This window comes from Acipenser ruthenus, chromosome 7 (assembly GCF_902713425.1).
Source record: "Acipenser ruthenus chromosome 7, fAciRut3.2 maternal haplotype, whole genome shotgun sequence".
Lineage (NCBI taxonomy): Eukaryota > Metazoa > Chordata > Actinopteri > Acipenseriformes > Acipenseridae > Acipenser > Acipenser ruthenus.
Genome location: NC_081195.1, coordinates 66,106,344 through 66,123,301, shown reverse-complemented (window position 1 = coordinate 66,123,301; position 16,958 = coordinate 66,106,344). Strand labels below are relative to the sequence as shown.

General features: G+C 39.0%; 1 protein-coding gene across 2 annotated transcripts in view; it reads right to left on the bottom strand.

Moving 5' to 3' along the window:
- Nucleotides 1-2,858: 2,858 nt before the first annotated feature.
- LOC117415643 (zinc finger C3H1 domain-containing protein-like) overlaps nucleotides 2,859-16,958 on the bottom strand; it is a 29,915-nt gene continuing 15,815 nt past the window's right edge. The window contains exons 15-36 of one of the 2 annotated variants that reach the window (XM_059027632.1): nucleotides 16,532-16,663; nucleotides 15,427-15,969; nucleotides 14,750-14,859; nucleotides 14,222-14,353; nucleotides 13,695-13,816; nucleotides 13,262-13,363; nucleotides 12,926-13,042; nucleotides 12,570-12,744; nucleotides 11,734-11,920; nucleotides 11,112-11,303; nucleotides 10,682-10,922; nucleotides 9,943-10,048; nucleotides 9,662-9,860; nucleotides 9,270-9,364; nucleotides 7,947-8,054; nucleotides 7,697-7,801; nucleotides 7,101-7,266; nucleotides 5,566-5,666; nucleotides 5,079-5,180; nucleotides 4,885-4,924; nucleotides 4,137-4,199; nucleotides 2,859-3,982 (exon numbers count right to left, since the gene is read on the bottom strand). In XM_059027632.1, the coding sequence (XP_058883615.1) occupies nucleotides 3,845-3,982; nucleotides 4,137-4,199; nucleotides 4,885-4,924; nucleotides 5,079-5,180; nucleotides 5,566-5,666; nucleotides 7,101-7,266; nucleotides 7,697-7,801; nucleotides 7,947-8,054; nucleotides 9,270-9,364; nucleotides 9,662-9,860; nucleotides 9,943-10,048; nucleotides 10,682-10,922; nucleotides 11,112-11,303; nucleotides 11,734-11,920; nucleotides 12,570-12,744; nucleotides 12,926-13,042; nucleotides 13,262-13,363; nucleotides 13,695-13,816; nucleotides 14,222-14,353; nucleotides 14,750-14,859; nucleotides 15,427-15,969; nucleotides 16,532-16,663 (3,276 nt within the window). In that variant the 3' untranslated portion in view covers nucleotides 2,859-3,844. Of the gene's footprint in view, nucleotides 3,983-4,136; nucleotides 4,200-4,884; nucleotides 4,925-5,078; nucleotides 5,181-5,565; nucleotides 5,667-7,100; nucleotides 7,267-7,696; nucleotides 7,802-7,946; nucleotides 8,055-9,269; nucleotides 9,365-9,661; nucleotides 9,861-9,942; nucleotides 10,049-10,681; nucleotides 10,923-11,111; nucleotides 11,304-11,733; nucleotides 11,921-12,569; nucleotides 12,745-12,925; nucleotides 13,043-13,261; nucleotides 13,364-13,694; nucleotides 13,817-14,221; nucleotides 14,354-14,749; nucleotides 14,860-15,426; nucleotides 15,970-16,531; nucleotides 16,664-16,958 lie in introns of those variants that run through there. The other variant, XR_009329206.1, reaches the window with a different exon arrangement.

Below are 16,958 nucleotides of genomic sequence, written 5' to 3'. Positions count from 1 at the left end.
CTCTCAGGGGCGCTTAGTTTGATCGAGATTCATACCCCACAGCAGGTGTACGATGATCTATTATTATTGTCACGATGGTGGTCCATGTTGTCATGTTGGGCTAAATTCTCAAAACTATCCCTACTATCCCTAAAACTATCAAAACTCCCAATTGTAAGGAACGAAACACGGAGACGATTCCTTGAAACCAAAAAATAAATAAAACCAAAAATAAAACAGAATTCTAAAATGAATAACAAACAACTTGCGAGTGTTTAGACGTCCCTTCATTGGATTGTTGTGGAAACAAAACAAAAAAAAACCGTAATGGCGATAAGGAGTAAAGCGGTTTGAGAATCCGTGTCTGTTGGGGAATGTTAAAGATATCAAACCAAGTCTATTGGGGAATGTTAAAAGCTTTACTAGTTTATCTGAAATCTACTTTGGTCACTGAATAATGACTTTTTTTGTCCCTCTATTTCATTCGAGTGTATTGCTGGTATGTGAGCATTAGACCGTACTCATAATGTGGCACACGTTTTTCCTGTTAAGAGTAACATACGTTTGAAAAAAAAAAAGAAGTTATGTATAAAACAAATAAAAAGCCACCCTTCTCCCTTTCCCACCTCACCCCTAACTGTGCTAGCAACAGTGTCTACCCTGCTACCTTTCCCACCTCACGCCTAGCTGGGGTAGAGACAGGGTTATTTAAGGTGAGATCTTCCTTCCCATTTGCCCTAAGGGTCCATTACCTGGCCTGAGAACCAAGTTTCAAACATCCTAACCTTCTCTTTCTTTCTTTGATTCTTTCCTTACACAAAACATTCAAGTTCAGAAGCAACATTTCTCAGATGAAGGAAACCCCCTAAGGTGGCAAAAACAAAGTCATTTCTCAGTGCCACAATGTAACATGGATTTTAAAAACAAATAAAGTGTGATAAAATGATCACAAATCTGGCTAATGAGTGTGGGTGAATGAACGCCGAATGAGAAAAGCCTGCTTAAGCAGTAGCTCTTATTGCTCTGGTTGTCCTCCCTGAGACAGACTGCATTATTTTGGCCTACAGATGTATCATTTACACCATTAGAAGGATGACACTGTCTTCACAACTCAACACTTTCCACAGGTGATTAGTTTTAAAAATCGGGTTTTCTGAAAATAGTATTACATTAAAAATGAATAATGAACAGCCATCTGTGTGCACAGTATTTACAGTTACAGTGTGCTTTATTAGCTGTAATAGAAGAAAAACAATGCTGATTTCAAATGTCACTGGCTTCAGTACGGGATGGTTTATAGAGGTTACCATATGTACACCCATCAATTATACTATTTCTGCTCTGCATCTTCAGAATTGTGAGCCATTTTCTGCTACTAATGTGATGAATCTGAAATTATTGGTACCTTTCAATGTACTAAACATCTGAATTACAGTACTCAACCAAACCATACAGAAGATAAAGTATAGCCTTTTTCCTAAGGACACATTATACCACTATACTCAAAACGTATATTGATCAATGTACATTTTGATACAGATAAGCACTTCTTAGGTGGAAAAACAAACTCTAGTGGAGGAAGGAGCACAAAGTTCACAGATGTGTTAAGTCCATAAGGACAGGTACCAGTTTTCACATCCGATTGAAGGCCCATGCCGCTTTGCCTCGGTTGTTTAATGAATTAGAACTTGCTTGTTGACACATTTTTCACTGTGATCTAATAATACTAAGTGCTTTACAGTGTCACATGTGCAACCTATTTGAAGAAATGTATAAAGTATGCTTCATTTTCCATTTGCCCATCTCCAAGGTATGCCAAGACTACATGTTCAAATTACAAATACAGCTGTATGGTAATTTTTTGTATCCAATACCCTTTATCAGAATTAATCAGATCTATTTATCTGACTCATTATCCTTTCCAGATGATGCAGCAGTGTGGGCAGCAGTGTGGAGTAGTGGTTAGGGCTCTGGATTCTTGACCGCAGGGTCGTGGGTTCAATCCCTGGTGGTAAGGAACACTGCTGTTGTACCCTTGAGCAAGGTACTTTACCTAGATTGCTCCAGTAAAAACCCAACTGTATAAATGGGGAATTGTATGTAAATAAATAATAAAATTGTAAGTCGCCCTGGATAAGGGCGTCTGCTAAGAAATTAATAATAATAATAATAATGATGGTAAAAAATATTTATTGTGCGGGTGTGATCAAGTTAAATTGGTTTCCAGAGAGTATGTGGCTGCATTTTCATTTTAGAAATGGGGTCTATAAACCCTGGGATGGGGGGCACAACAGCAGAATGAAGTGAAAGCATGGCAGTAGTTAGATTTACCCGTTTGGAGCAGCTTAGATCATGTCTTTGTGTCCTTATTTTGTATTCTGTTCAAGAATATTTACTGGTTTAAAATGACAGAGGTTCTACTGGAAAGCTTAATTTCAGACTGAACTGTTCAGTTCCACTTGCGGATCAAGCCCACATTGAATCTAATATAAATTCCTAAACCCTCAGGTCATACCCTTTGTCTCGGCTCCCCCTTACCACTAGTATACCCATTCATTTCTTCCTGTCTTTCTGCTACCATGCTCAGAGATGTGTATTTTTCAAATACACAAGAGACCCTTTATAAAATGTGTGTCATTTCACTGTCTGCTGGTTTCACAAACCTGATCAGCACTAATCTACTGCCTCATCTAAGGGTCCTTTGGGCAGTCCAGGATTAGCGCTATTCAGGGCCTGCAATGTTATTTATTGTCTTTACAAGCATACCATGAATCAAATGTTTGAGTAAAAAGACCCTTCCTCAATTTTTTTTGGTAATGAAATACTAAATAAATAAATAAATAAATAAATAAATAAAAAGGCAGACAGATGGATTGTTTTTCTTAAATCATATATTGAAAAAAAGTTTAATATAAACACATTCAAAATAAGAATACTACAAAGTAGTATTTAATACAAAACATTTGAAAGATCGTCATGGCTCTTGGACTTCTAACGTTTTTTATTTTAATGTATTTTTTACAAAACAAGATTGCACATCAACTTTAATTCTTAATATTTTTTTGTTTTTGTTGTAATCATCCTCGGGTACCGATGCACTCGGGTGCATGGAATCAAGTGCATCACCCAACAGCTTACAGTAGGTGCTTACATTGTCATGGTTCAGTAGTCTGTGCAGCAGAGTCCCAGAATCAGAGAGAGCACCACTTCATTAGCTTTCCACTGGCAGCTACTTCACATGCCAGTCCGCTTAAATGTGGCAACTACTTTCAGCACAATACCTGCTGCTTTCTTTTGTTAAAATAAAAACCTGTAAAAGAATCTTAACAAAAGCTTGTTTTTCAAAAATTAAATGATATATATAATCGATATAGATATTTAAGGTAAAGCAAAATATAAAAATTATATATTTTTTCACTTGGCTGTCCAATAAACATGTAAACATTAACACCAAAGAAAGATGTCACGGGTATAAACTTGAACTTCAAGTAAATTCAATGACAGTACCAACAAAAAAAATATTGTAAAAGGAAAAGAAATAATAAAAAAAGACAAAAGACCAAAAAAACAAGTTAAAACCATGTGTATCATTTTGAAGAACCATACTTACGTACATGATGTAAGGAGATTCTATAAAGGACCCAGATTTGGGCCAATCAGGAGGAGTTCGTATTTCTTGACTGTTGGGCATCTGGTTTGGAAATGTTCCCTGGCTCCAGGAAAGAATACTGTATTGGGGAGTACTGACAGCTGGTGCAGTCTGCCTCTCGCAGACATAAAACTTTTTATTTTTATTTTTCTTGAGAGAATTATTCTCATTTGGCCATTCGGACTTGGGGGACAGAAGACTAACTGTACCCCTGCATCAGTGATCCTTTCCCTCTGGTCGGTTTGAGCTTAAATTTAGGAGCTCGTCTAGACTGACTCCAACCTCTTGGCATTTGGCAACAAGCTTTCTCAGGTTATCAGTTTTACCTCCTTCTGAAGCTTCAAACAGGAGTTGCTGCAACAAAACAAAAAAAAAAAAAAAAAAAAAAACAGGGAATGCACAAAGACCTTGTCAGCAAACCGGTACCACATTAAAAAAGGGTTATAATATATTAAATACTTATTTAAATTATTTATATTGGGGGAGGGGAAAAAAAAAGGAAATTTACATCTTTCCATAGTGTGGCACAAAGAGGTAGCTTCTGGAGAGCTTGTCGATAAAGGTGACGGGCCTGAAAGAGAGCAATGAGACAGCGGGGCACAGTCAGTGCCACACAAACAGATCAAGGCCTTATTTTACAATGTTAACAGGTTATAGAGGTGGACAGCACACCCCCTTTACAAAGGCACCCACTGCAAGCTTCCTGTACCCTAAACTGACACGTTGTCCTAAACATGTAGACGGGTAGGGTTACGGCACAGGTCTGAAGTGTCTAATGTGAAAGGGGCTTTTAATCAGAGTCCAGACCAGCATCAAAATAAGTTCAACCTGGTAAAAACTTAAGTTAGCAATTAGCGCCTCTTTGACGTTCCCGATTAACAAAAATAAATAAATGGGAACTTTGACAATGCTGCCCAGGTTCTTAATGACAAAATGAGTACAACCCACACACATCGTGTATGTCCCCTAACCCCTTCAGGGACACGATTGAGCGCTTGTTGTTCAAAACGCTTTCTTCTTAAAATACATTTGAGGAGGGACTCCAGTATCACGAGGAGGAAACTGACAATCTGGACGACCAGATCCAACCAGTCGGAAAACCCTGTTTCTTGCACCTGATTGCATGAATAAAGTTAGCTTAATTTTATTTGTGGGACACATATGTCCCTTGTACCTTAAAAGGGTTAAGATAATACAAAGTAAAAAATGTATATCTTCCATACTTCACAAGCAGGGACACACACAGATCAACTTACCTCTGCCAGTCCCTTGAGCTCTTTTTCAACAGCAATGGCACTGAGGGAAAACAAACACTTGATGTCAGCTGACCCCATAAAGCATAGCAATTGAAAAACAAATGCGCTTTTTTTCCCCCTGCTTAAATACAATCACGTCATGGGGCTAGAGAAATGAAAAACATGCTTTGATGAACCAATTGAAATTCCCTTACATTTTCCAGATGGTCAAACACATTGGGGAGCTGCTGGTCAGAGTTCTGGCTTGATGTTTCAGATGCTGAATGTTCCCATCATGCCATTCCTGCCAGAGCAGCCTAGAAAATAAAACATGTTAATTCAGCTACATCACAGACTTAAACACAATAAATAAACACAACCACTTGTGAATGTTGTGAAACAAAGCTTAGGGGAACAAAAACACACATAATGTCACTATCTACCCCCACCTCCCCAAAACAAACGCTTTTCACAGAAAACAATGTTTAAGTTTTTGATTCTACAGCAACATTATTAAAAGACACCCTTCTCAAATTGGATTGGACGGTGAAGACCACAGGAGATGACAACTCCTCCCCTATTTTAAACAAAAAATAAGTGAGCTGGGTTATCGTTCTCCTACCATAAAAACAGTCAAAGGATGGAAAGCTGCCTTTCAGAGTACTGTAGGTATGCACTTTCAGCACCCAAATCTGTCAGTACCTTAGTGCCAGGTCAGTATTAGCTGGCATGACGGATCTGAATCTTTCCAGAGCCTTGGAATGTTGAGACTTAGGAAGGCAGCTCAGATAGAAGCATATGATCTGCAGAACACACAGCAAACAATATGCAGAAGGGGAGGGTTAGGGAATCTGTCTAAAGTGTCGACTGCTACGTCTTTAGTCACAATACACTGGACGAAAGGAAGGTGTGAAGGGGACCTCCATAGCCAATTGGTTTGAAATTAATCAATCAATGACCCACCTCAAAATAATCCCCATTGGTCAACATGGTTAAAATTTAATTACCTAATTGGCATTACTAACTTACAAAAAATAATCTGAATACAAATGACACCATTATCTAGGTTCTAATTGACAATGGCAACATCAGAATAAACAGTTTCTGAACAGATCGAGGCCCATGCTTCATTGCAGTTTACAGGTGACCACCAATAAAAAGGTTGCCTCTGTTGATTCCTATTCTCGTTTGAACAGCAAAATTCAGAGCATTTTTTTCTTGTCAAGTCTCATGTCACAGACAACCTGGTTTACTAAAACCAGCACAGGCAAGAGATTTTATATATACAGTACACCGTTGCATATCCAACTCACTGTTGGCTGGGGTATAGGCGGATATGTGAAAATGTCAGACTTGCGAACATATATAGAAAATGACATTTACACATGCACAAATAGGTTACTGGACAAAAACAAAGCGCAAACTGCTTTAAACATAGGGAAATACTTTAAAAAGTAAGCGAATGTAAACAAGATTAAGAATATATTGCTATGCTGGGTCTGCCTCTGCCGCTTCTGCAGTGGCAGAGTTTCTTGTCTTGGATACACAGCTGTCTTTGTTTGCAAGCACTGAACGATTTTAGATTTGGTTCTGCCTTCTTAATAATTGTCACAGTACTTTTGCCTATCCCAAAATCTTTTCCCTAGTTTCTCCCTTTAAGTCGTGAGAGGATTTCCAATTTTTGTTGGGTTGTTAAACACAACACACGTTCTTTTTGTTGCCATTGCAGATGTTGCACATGCTGCTGACGCCATTACCCCTGTAATGATCGTGGGTGGTTAATTGGTCAGGGCGGTTATGTGACGGTCGGATGTGAAACGTTCCACTGTGTGTGTGTCTCTGGACTCTAGACCGGAGGGTCGTGGGGTTCAATCCTAGCTGGGGGACACTGCTGCTGTACCCTTGAGCAAGGTACTTTACCTAGATTGCTCCAGTAAAAACCCAACTGTATAAATGGGCAATTGTATGTAAAAATAATGTGACATCTTGTAACAATTGTAAGTCACCCTGGATAAGGGCGTCTGCTAAGAAAGAAATAAATAATAATAATAATAATAATAATAATAATAATAAACAATAATATATAAATCACACACACAATTAATTTAGGAAGCACAGCTTTGATATCAGAAATGAATTGAAGCACATGACTTTTCATATGTAATGCAAAGGCTTAACTTCTTAACCATCTGATGATGGACAAGATGCTCAGTGCAACACAATAGGAATTTCTTTACCTTATTGTGAAACTCAAAGTTGGTCCAGTAATCTGCCGAGCTTAAAGGAATAATAAATCTCGTGGGGACAGTCACCAGGCATCTATGCACGAGATCTGTAAACATTTTGAAGTCTCGGTTCTTAGTTTTGGATCCAATGAGTTTACTACTAGTAAAAAGGAGATAACTGGAAAGAAAACAGGACTGTCAAAAGTTTTAGGCAACATACAAAAAATGACTACGCTGCTGCATTAACTATTATTCATAAAACAAAACAACATGCATGCACTTGCAGGCCACAGGGTAGCTGGTAATACATCACAAGAATGGGTTGTGGCTCTTGTAAGTATATGCAATTGATAGCACAAATCAGCATTATCCCCATACAGGCCTTTCCTACAAGGATTAAAAGTAGATACTTTTTGTGTTATAAGCAGCAAGCTACTTTGGGTACTGCAGGGGAGACATTCTAAAAGGGCAATCAAGGAGAACAAGGCAAGCAGGATGAAACACCTGTCCTAGATTCTGCTAACAAGAGTTTAAGACAAGCTGGGTAACCCATATTACAGATGACTCAAAATGAATATGGGGGGGGGGGGGGAAAGTAATTTACTTACTCCAGCCAAAGTTTCTGCATCACGTCTTGCTGCATCACTGTGCCCAAAGCCCTCTCAAAAGCATCCACTGCGTCTCCCACACTGGCATGGATAGTCTGCCACAAACTGTATGTTGACAATGAGATTCAGCGTTTTAAAAACACACAGATTACAATGCTGTTGAAACATTCAGTTGTCTCGCATAAATTCAGTTGTCTCGCATAAATTACAACATATTATACCAAATATAAACTTAATGTGTTTTACTTACCAGTGGATGAGCCACATGTAGGGAATCTGGCTGCTAAGCTGATCACTGAGTTCTGGTTTAACACAAGGGGCTTTGAATTTATACTGCAATGGGACATCTAGAAGATATCTAAAATATATTAAAAAAGGGAGATAATTAACTCAACTTGCAAAGCATATTGCATGTTTTCCACACATCAAGATAATGGATTAACATGGACAAACATGTTTTGTGTATTGCATTGTTTTTGACATTAGACTACATGCGGTGGACAAGATGAACCATCTGAAAAAAAGAGAGTAGAAATAGGTTGACACCCAAGTCCATAAGTGAGAATATCCCAGATCCCTGGTTTACTTCCACACACAAAATAAAAAAAAAAAAACCTTTACAACACTGCAATAAGAATAACAGGGCCCCATTTAGATTTTCAGTTGAGCTCATTGCTTTTTTTGCTGGCACAGTTCCAACACCACACAATACAGAGTCATACAGATACTGTTGTGAATGCACTCATTTCACAACAGCCTCAAACACCTGTCCCACGTTCTAGCCGTGTCACTCATCATCACTCCCTTCAGGCATCAATAAAACAGATAATTATAAGCATTTTCTTACAGCCTAGATTTAATGCCCATCACCTTTCCTGGCCTTAGATAATCACTTCTAACCATCAAAGGAGCAAGAGCCAACAATGGCACATTGTTACCGTTTCACTGTGATTAGCGAAGTTGCCAATAAAACTATAAAAGCTAAATGGTGTTAGCTGTAGATAGTGTACATTAAACCCTGGCCTGCAAGGCGATTTCTGACAGGACAAGCTTTTGACAGCCCTTCGTTTTGAAATGGCAATAGGGTTACTGCTGTATAATGACAGTTTCAGCCGTTTACAAGGGTAAAAGCAAAAGAACAGTTCATTGTATAACTGTCTGCAGAGGTGTGCATTTGTCAACATTATTTACTGCAATAAATACCTTTACGCCTCTTTGAGCATGCAATCTTGCATTGTAGCGAGTCTCCGTTCTCCTGCACTCAATTTCATTGTGAATAATGTTTACTTAAAGGAATCGAAATGGTATCAAAGGTGTGATGAAATTGTTTTACTATGAGAGAACTTTTCATGCTCCACAGTTCTGGGTTTACCTTCCTGTCCCATTAAAATGACTAATGCTGCTTGCTTCCTCATCTTACAACATAAGTGAATAACTACCATTTACAAGACCATCACCACAACAGAGAGAAGTGTTTTTGAAGCAGAGGACTTCATTTGATGAACAATGCAAATCATTGTATTCACTTTTCTCCACCCATCCCTTAAAAAAAAAAAAAAACACCACCACCTACCGCAGTACATTTACAGGATGCTGCTCACTCGCTGTATTTTCACAGAAAGACATAACAAATTCCTGAAATAGAGGGGCTATGTTATGTGATTTTTCCTGTGTAGGGGGGAAAGAGAGATAAGATTAGTTCAGTCAGACTTGCGTGTTAAATATTCAGGCTATACACCATGATATACTTATTTATTGCAAAGTGTTACATGCAAGTAATAGAATCATCTACATTGCATTGGTGTATTGTTTATCCATGGCATTCGTTTAAAACAAGGGCAGAGGTTGGTTACTACTCCTCTACCAAGCAGCAAAGTGGAAGAAGTGAATACATTACTTCAGACATGTATAAATCAGACTATTTAAGGCACAGAAATAAACCTTTTATGCATCTGTTGCACATACCTGCAACACAAGAAACTTGCAGGTAGAATAAAAGATCTGGGCATTGTGAGGATTCTTCCTGAAAGCACCAAGCCACACATCAATGGCTTTATCTGCTTCCTGTCTTTTTATATATAGCTGTGCCAGAGATTCCAGCACCATGCAACAGTCAGGACAAGGCACTAACAGAGTCTCACAAAGCTTGACAGCTGCCTCCCACCTAAACAAACAGAAGCACATTACCAGCTTGTTAAAAGTGAGCAAACAAGTAAGATTTCCACCAAATTAAAAAAAGCCCTTACCTGTCCAAAACCTGATTCAACACAATCATATTTCTATATATAGGCAGGCAGGCAGCAGTCCTCTCACCAGGTGACAGGCTCTCATCGCTACATGCATGTACAGCATCTACAAGAAAGGGGAAAAGCTCATTATTTTATATATATATATATATATATATATATATATATATATATATATATATATATATATATATATATATATTTTTTTTTTTTTTCTTAAATCTGCGGTGCCATATCTAACTTAGATAAGTAGCACCTGCCCTCAAGGTCGTCAGTGATTAAAAATTAAATAAACACACACAAACTGCAGTGCCAAGGTCTACATTCAGGGACATGGCAGGGTCACGGTACTGCAGTAAACATTTCACACACTACACTGTGTTTTTGTTCTGACTTTGTCTAATAGTTGATTTTATACCACAATGCCTTCATTTTATATCACAGTGTAATAGCATTAAAGTGGGACAAAAACTTAAATGCAGAACTTTGTATAAGAAACAGTTGACACTTTTTGGTACCTGGAATGGTTTGGGCTGGAACTTTATTGGATCTATAATGGCAAATCGATTGGAAAAATCCAGGTGAGTGTTACCTAGATATCTCTCTTCCAACACAGGCCAGTCCAGGTGCAAAATAATAGTGGTTTATCAAGCAGAACTATGCTGTATTATTACTAAATCTACCCCTCAGGAGCTTTTACTCATTCAATAATGAATGTCAACCAGCAGTTTACACCTACCTTCAAACAAAGCAAACAGCATGTCAGGATCTGTCTTTACATCTTGCAGAGATTGCCATGGGATTAAGAAGGGCTCCTTATTAACTATCCTTGCAGGGTTGGCGTGAGCTGGATCGTACAGTCTACCAGGGAGGCTATTAAATTCAATAAGATGTATATAAGCCAACCAGGCCAGGCAGCGATCACTGAGGATAAGGTGTTCTGCGAGGCTTCTTTCACCATCAGTCGACTTTAATGCATTCTGAAATAATAAATTCTGTTTATGTTAGCCTCAACACTGTTTTCAGCAATGCAATTTACTCTCAATTTATAGCATGCAAAATATTGCAGTTTTAATCCATCCCCAAAAAAAGAATATGGTGTGCAACCCAATGAATACAAACCTTAAACCATCATATTCTAACTCAAACTGCCCTGGGACCCTACGCACCTGCAAGATGGCTAGTGCGTTCTGATGTCTGCCAGTGAACAGGCTGAGCTGCACTCGATAAAGTAGCGACTCCAACAACTGAAATGACAGCAGCTCCGATTTGTTGTCTCCCCCTGCTGTCCCAAGTAGGAACTGCAACATCCTACCACAGACATAGTCCTTGCCATCAAACGAAGTCTCCAAGTTCAGGAACTGCAAAAATATTGTATGCATGAAGCTGCAAGACTGTTCACTGCTTACTCTTGAGCAACTCCAACATTTCATTGCAGATTTATTTAAATCCATAAACAACTTTTGTTTCAAGAAATGTATACTTAAATATTACTTCTAGCTGTTACTATAGCAATCTTGGTAGGTGAACAGATATTACAGCTGTGTGTCCAAATCCAAATACTTAAAATACCTGGCAAGCTGATTAGTGATCCAAGTAATGTGCAGTGGACAAAAAAATAATAATTGCATTGATGCAGACAGCAACATCGTACCTGCATTTCAGACTCGGAATGAAGTCAGTTTATCCTGATGTAGAGGCACTAGCCAAAACATTTGACTACTTATCTTACTATCTTAAAATTACTCCTCTTCATTTCTAAAAGTTCACGATTCAGAAAGCCTGACTTACGTTCCACCACACTTTATAGTCAGGAGCATACTCCACTGCTGTCTCACACATTTCTTGCACTTCGTCCTTTGTTCCTCGCTTGGCGAAAAGATTGAGGTAGTGACACCAAACTTCGGGATTCTCTCGGTTGTCTTCAAGTGCTCTAGCCAAAGTATTTAAGACAGAATCCAAACATTCCGACGGGGTACTGATGGGAGAGCAACAAAAACATCAATGAATGACAACATTACAGCATTTCTGATTCTGATTATTGGGTGATGGAAACAGTTGCATGCAAAAAAAAAAATCACACCTCCACAGTGAACCACCTACTGCTTGTGGAAACCAGAACTGCCACAAGTTCATGCTTCAGTGCAGTTTAACACTGGTGAACAATACCATGGAGACAGAGGGAGATCTCAGACACATACCTTAAAACAGTGGTTGTCATTTCAATCACTCAGTTACTACATTTCTTTCTTGTTTATAAAACAGTGTTTCACCCGAAACATTCAGGAACTTCTCTGTTCTGGCTGCCTGCCAAATATATGCGAACTAGGTCGGATCAGCCAAAGGTGACTTTATAGAAGCATGGTGCTGGCGCTTACTAACATCAGAACACTTTGGCAGGTCTAGGCCACATTCCAAAATGTCTACGGCAGGCATATTTGAACAGAAAAGCATCTCCTTAACTCGTAGTCAAAGTACCTTAACACATACACATCAAAACACACAAACCAACACATTGAGTAATTGCTTTATGAACTAGGAATACATACATACACACACAGGTATGTGTAATATATATATATATATATATATATAGATACACACACACACAGCATAAAATGACTTGCCTCTCCTTTTGATTGAGGTACTTGTATGCCAGTTTTATCCATAGCTGGACATCTCTAGGACTTTCCACCACACTTGCTTCCAAGTTGGAGATGTCGTCCGTTTCACTTGTGAAGTATCTGACATCATCGGGAGTTACGCACACATCGAGTGCACAGCTGGCTTTCCAAGAGCGATCTGCAACACAAAGAGCTCCAAGTTCAGAAAGAAAAGTTGGAAACAAAGACAAAACTGGATTATCATTTGCTGGTCTGTAGCACTGCATGCACAGTTACTTTTCCTTTGATCAGATCAGAATTAAACAGACGGCCTAAACCGTAACTGTGTATATGGGGGGGGGGGGGGGGGGATTTCTCACCATATCTGACTGATCCTTTGCTTTCTTCGTCATCACTGCTGCTGCTGTCTGGGTCAGGTTTTCTCCGCTGTTGTGGCCTCCATGTCCTTAACTCTTTGCAAGTTGTATAAGGTGGGGCTTGGGGGTGGAAATAAATGAATAAATAAATACATAAAATAAATAAATCCAATGCAAACAAATTCAGGAACTTTATGTAATTGCAATTCTTTCTAAACCCACTCAGTTTTTCATGAGAAAGATATTCAAACTTAAGAACTGCTGCAAAACCATGTAAACTTTATCCCCTGAAAAAGGACGCACCCTACCCTTCAAACAAACTCATATTTAAATACTTACTGTGGCTCTTGCTTTCGTTTATTTTGCTCACAAGCAGAACAGCCATTGGGTCTGTTGCCATTCGATCTTTGTTCATACCAAACAGTTTGTCAAGGTATTTTTCTGAAAAACAACACTTACTTTAAAATGCATTCCTGACAGTTCATGAACACATTTTGCTGACCTTTTTCAAAATGTCTTAAATGTATTTATTGAATCAGAGCCATCAGAATACTTCCAATCTATCTAGCCATTGTGTCTATTTACCTTGCTTAATCAAGGTCAGAAAGTCTCCCCCTTTCTATTTCTGCAGTTTATGGTGTATTTTGTACAAGACAATAATTTAGTAGCTGGTAATTTGTCAGAAACAAGATGCCTGCACCTCAAACATGTTAGGCTTGTGTGCAATGCTTCATCATAAAAAAGGTTACATAAAACAGAACAGAAACTTTACCTGTTGCAACACTGATTTCTTCACCAGTGCTGGTTTCTGAACAGCCAACCACAGGTAAGTTATAGGAAAGAATGTCCTGAAACAACTGGCTTCTACTTAAAGTGCAGTCCCTCATGTGTTGCCTGAAAAATAACAACTACACTTAAGGAGTGGTGCCTTACATATTATATTAGGGGGTAGATCTTAACACAGTTACATAAAAAGACACTAAATAAAGCTTTGGGCAAAAAAATGAAACCCTGTTCATTAAACTACAGCTAGCTGCCGCTAAAAGCTGTGTTTTGTAGTACACTTTCACCACTTAGAAACTTGCTTTTCAATGGACTTCTGGGCATTGATTGTAGCCGACTATATGGACACTAATACAAACAAGTAAGCGAGGGAATGTTTCTTAATTGAGTGTCAATGTCCGCTCTCAGAGAGCTTAGGTAAAGACATGGTGATAAAAGTACTGTGAAGTAGCTCTGTCAACAGTGCAGTGGAAGCTGCTGCTCTGAATAGACACATTTTGTGGTGTGACCACTTACCACTGACAATCATCATCATTGCATGTGCCAGTCAAATCAAACCGACAGAAACACTTCTTTGGCTCAATGATATTGCTGTATGAAACTGAGCTGAGGTATAGCTTCTCCTTGGTACGGAAATATGGGCTAAACCTAGAGAAAATAAATAAATAAATAAATAAATAAATAAATAAATAAATATTAAAAGCACAACTGTGGGTATCAAATAACTAAATATAACTATGTATCCAATCCCACTGCTAATTCAAATGAATTTGAATGCTATCCATAATTCAACTTGACCGGTTCAAATCCCAGCTCAGCCACTGACTCATTGTGTGACCCTGAGCAAGTCACTTAACCTCCTTGTGCTCCGTCTTTCGGGTCAGACGTTGTTGTAAGTGACTCTGCAGCTGAGGCATAGTTCACACACCCTAGTCACGTATCTTGTAAAGCGCTTTGTGATGGTGGTCCATTATGAAAGGTGCTATATAAAAGATTATTATTATTATTATTATTATTATATAAAAATGTCCTGGGATATCATACCTGTATGATTTGAAAACAAGGAGAGGGCTATGATAGGGTCCAAATGAGGCTGGCTTCAGGTCCCCACGTACTGTTTGAGCCGTTACTGTATCCAAATCCACAGGAACCTCCTGCACGAAAATTTTTTTTAAATAATGTATTGGGCAGAAAATTACTTTTCTATCGCTCAACTGTATGTGTATAGCAGGGATGGAAATAAGACTCCTATTGCATATCAGTTTCACCCATTCCTGGTTTTACTATGAGCCCCAGTGTATAGGTAACAAGCTTAGGTTAATAGACTGAAGGGATTGCAGTTATAACAGAGTTGTTGAAGCAGAGACTATTGGATCCTTCAAGAATAGACTTACATGTGACCACAATAACACCTTTAGCTTGCCACCTGCAGGAAAGGCGGTCTGTCTAGCAACGGATTCCCAGAGGTTTAATTTGCCCTACTAACATGGTTAAAGGTTTTTGTTTTTCTTCTCCTGATTGCTAAACGGACCATGCTGGCACCAAAAAGTGAGCAAGCATAGGTGGGCCAAATGGCCTTTTCTCATTCTTGAATTTATGTTCTTATAGGAGAGGAACAATGAATACATTTATTTAACATCAAACTCCAGGACCGGTTGCTGGGCTAGTGCGTACTTCAAGCCACATGTGCACACATGCCGTTCACTCAATTCTGCTGTTACCTGTCCGCGTGCTGGCGGGCCCGTCAACGCCAGCTTCGGGGCGGTGCTTTTCTCGAGCAGCTCCTTCAAGCGGTCCCCTTCCTTGTAGAGTTTCTGCAGGTCGTCCACGTTCAATCCCAGGAACAGTTCTGGCTCCCCCGCTGTCTTTTTCGCGGGTTTGCTGAGGCTCTCTGTGTGCTTGAGGTTAGGCTTGGTGAAGGCGCTGGACTCCCTGAAGGAGCGCCTCCGCTCTCTGACCGAGGGGGACAGCACCTCGTCCTCCACCTCGTTCTCCTCGCTGTCCAGGGTCAGCTTGTCCTGGGTGAGGTCGTGGAGAGAGGGCTGTGGGATGCTGAACTCCGGGAGCTCCTCCTCTATGCTGACCACGCTCTCAGCAGACAGCTCCTTGCTCCTCAGGGCTTGTGCCTCCTTAAGTTTCTGGATCTTGAGGGCGTACTCAGACTCGAGTTGCTGCAGACGTTTCTTCTCCTGGGCAATCAGCTCTGTGAACTGCTTCCCGGGGCTTCCTGGGGAATTGGGGTCCAGTCTGAGAAGCTTACTTGGCTGTATAATTGAAGCATAAAACAAGTTTAATACAGGATTTAACTTGTAAATATTTACATATTATATATTGCTTCATAAAAAAACATAGATCAGTATAACCAATTTTGTTTAACCGAGGTAGAAACTCTATGGAATCATTTGAAAAAAATAAAAAAAGGTATCAGAACCCCACAGCTGAAAATAAAATATCAGCCATCATGAAAAAAGTAAATCAATGTGACCCCCATTCACTTTATGTACATATAACAATGCAAGCGCAATGTACACTGACATTTGTGATAAAAAAAAAATAAAAAAATGCAACTAAGATTTAGACCAATTAGATAAACAGTTCTTTGCTTTTGTAAAGACAAACGTACGGGCAGCTCCTTTTACCCCAAGACTCTGCTACTCTCAGTAAACTCATGCTTGAGAAGATCCTAACCAAGTTTTATCACAAACTGATACACCGCTCTCTAGATACATGTTGAGGTTAAATTGTGACATATGTTTGTATGGATAATAAAGATAACAGCAAAGTGTAAAAGATAAGACAGCAGATGTTGGGTTCAATTAAACTTACCGGCAGGTAATTCGCTTCACTTTTGCGCTTACTTTGTCCATGACCAGCGTTTGCTTTGGCTTGAGCAAGATCTTTTTCAAATTTCAAAGCTTGATTTCTCTTTGTAGATACTCGATGCTGTACTCTGTGGATCTGGAAGAACAAAGCAATCAGAAAATTACTAAAAGCCAAGGTCAAAATTTAAAGTTTATGAGCAATTTAAACAAAAAGCTTAGTCACTTAAGACAAATTACAGCTCTGACTAACAGAAATAAATGACCGACTACAATGTATTGCCAACAAATTTAACAGACACTTATTTAACCAGGACCTCATAAGTGAACTAGGATTTGAACTCCAATTTTCAGTCCTCATACTCCTTATTTTGCTTTGTTAAAAATAAATAAATAAAGCTAACAATTCTCATACACTGGGGGATTTGATTCGA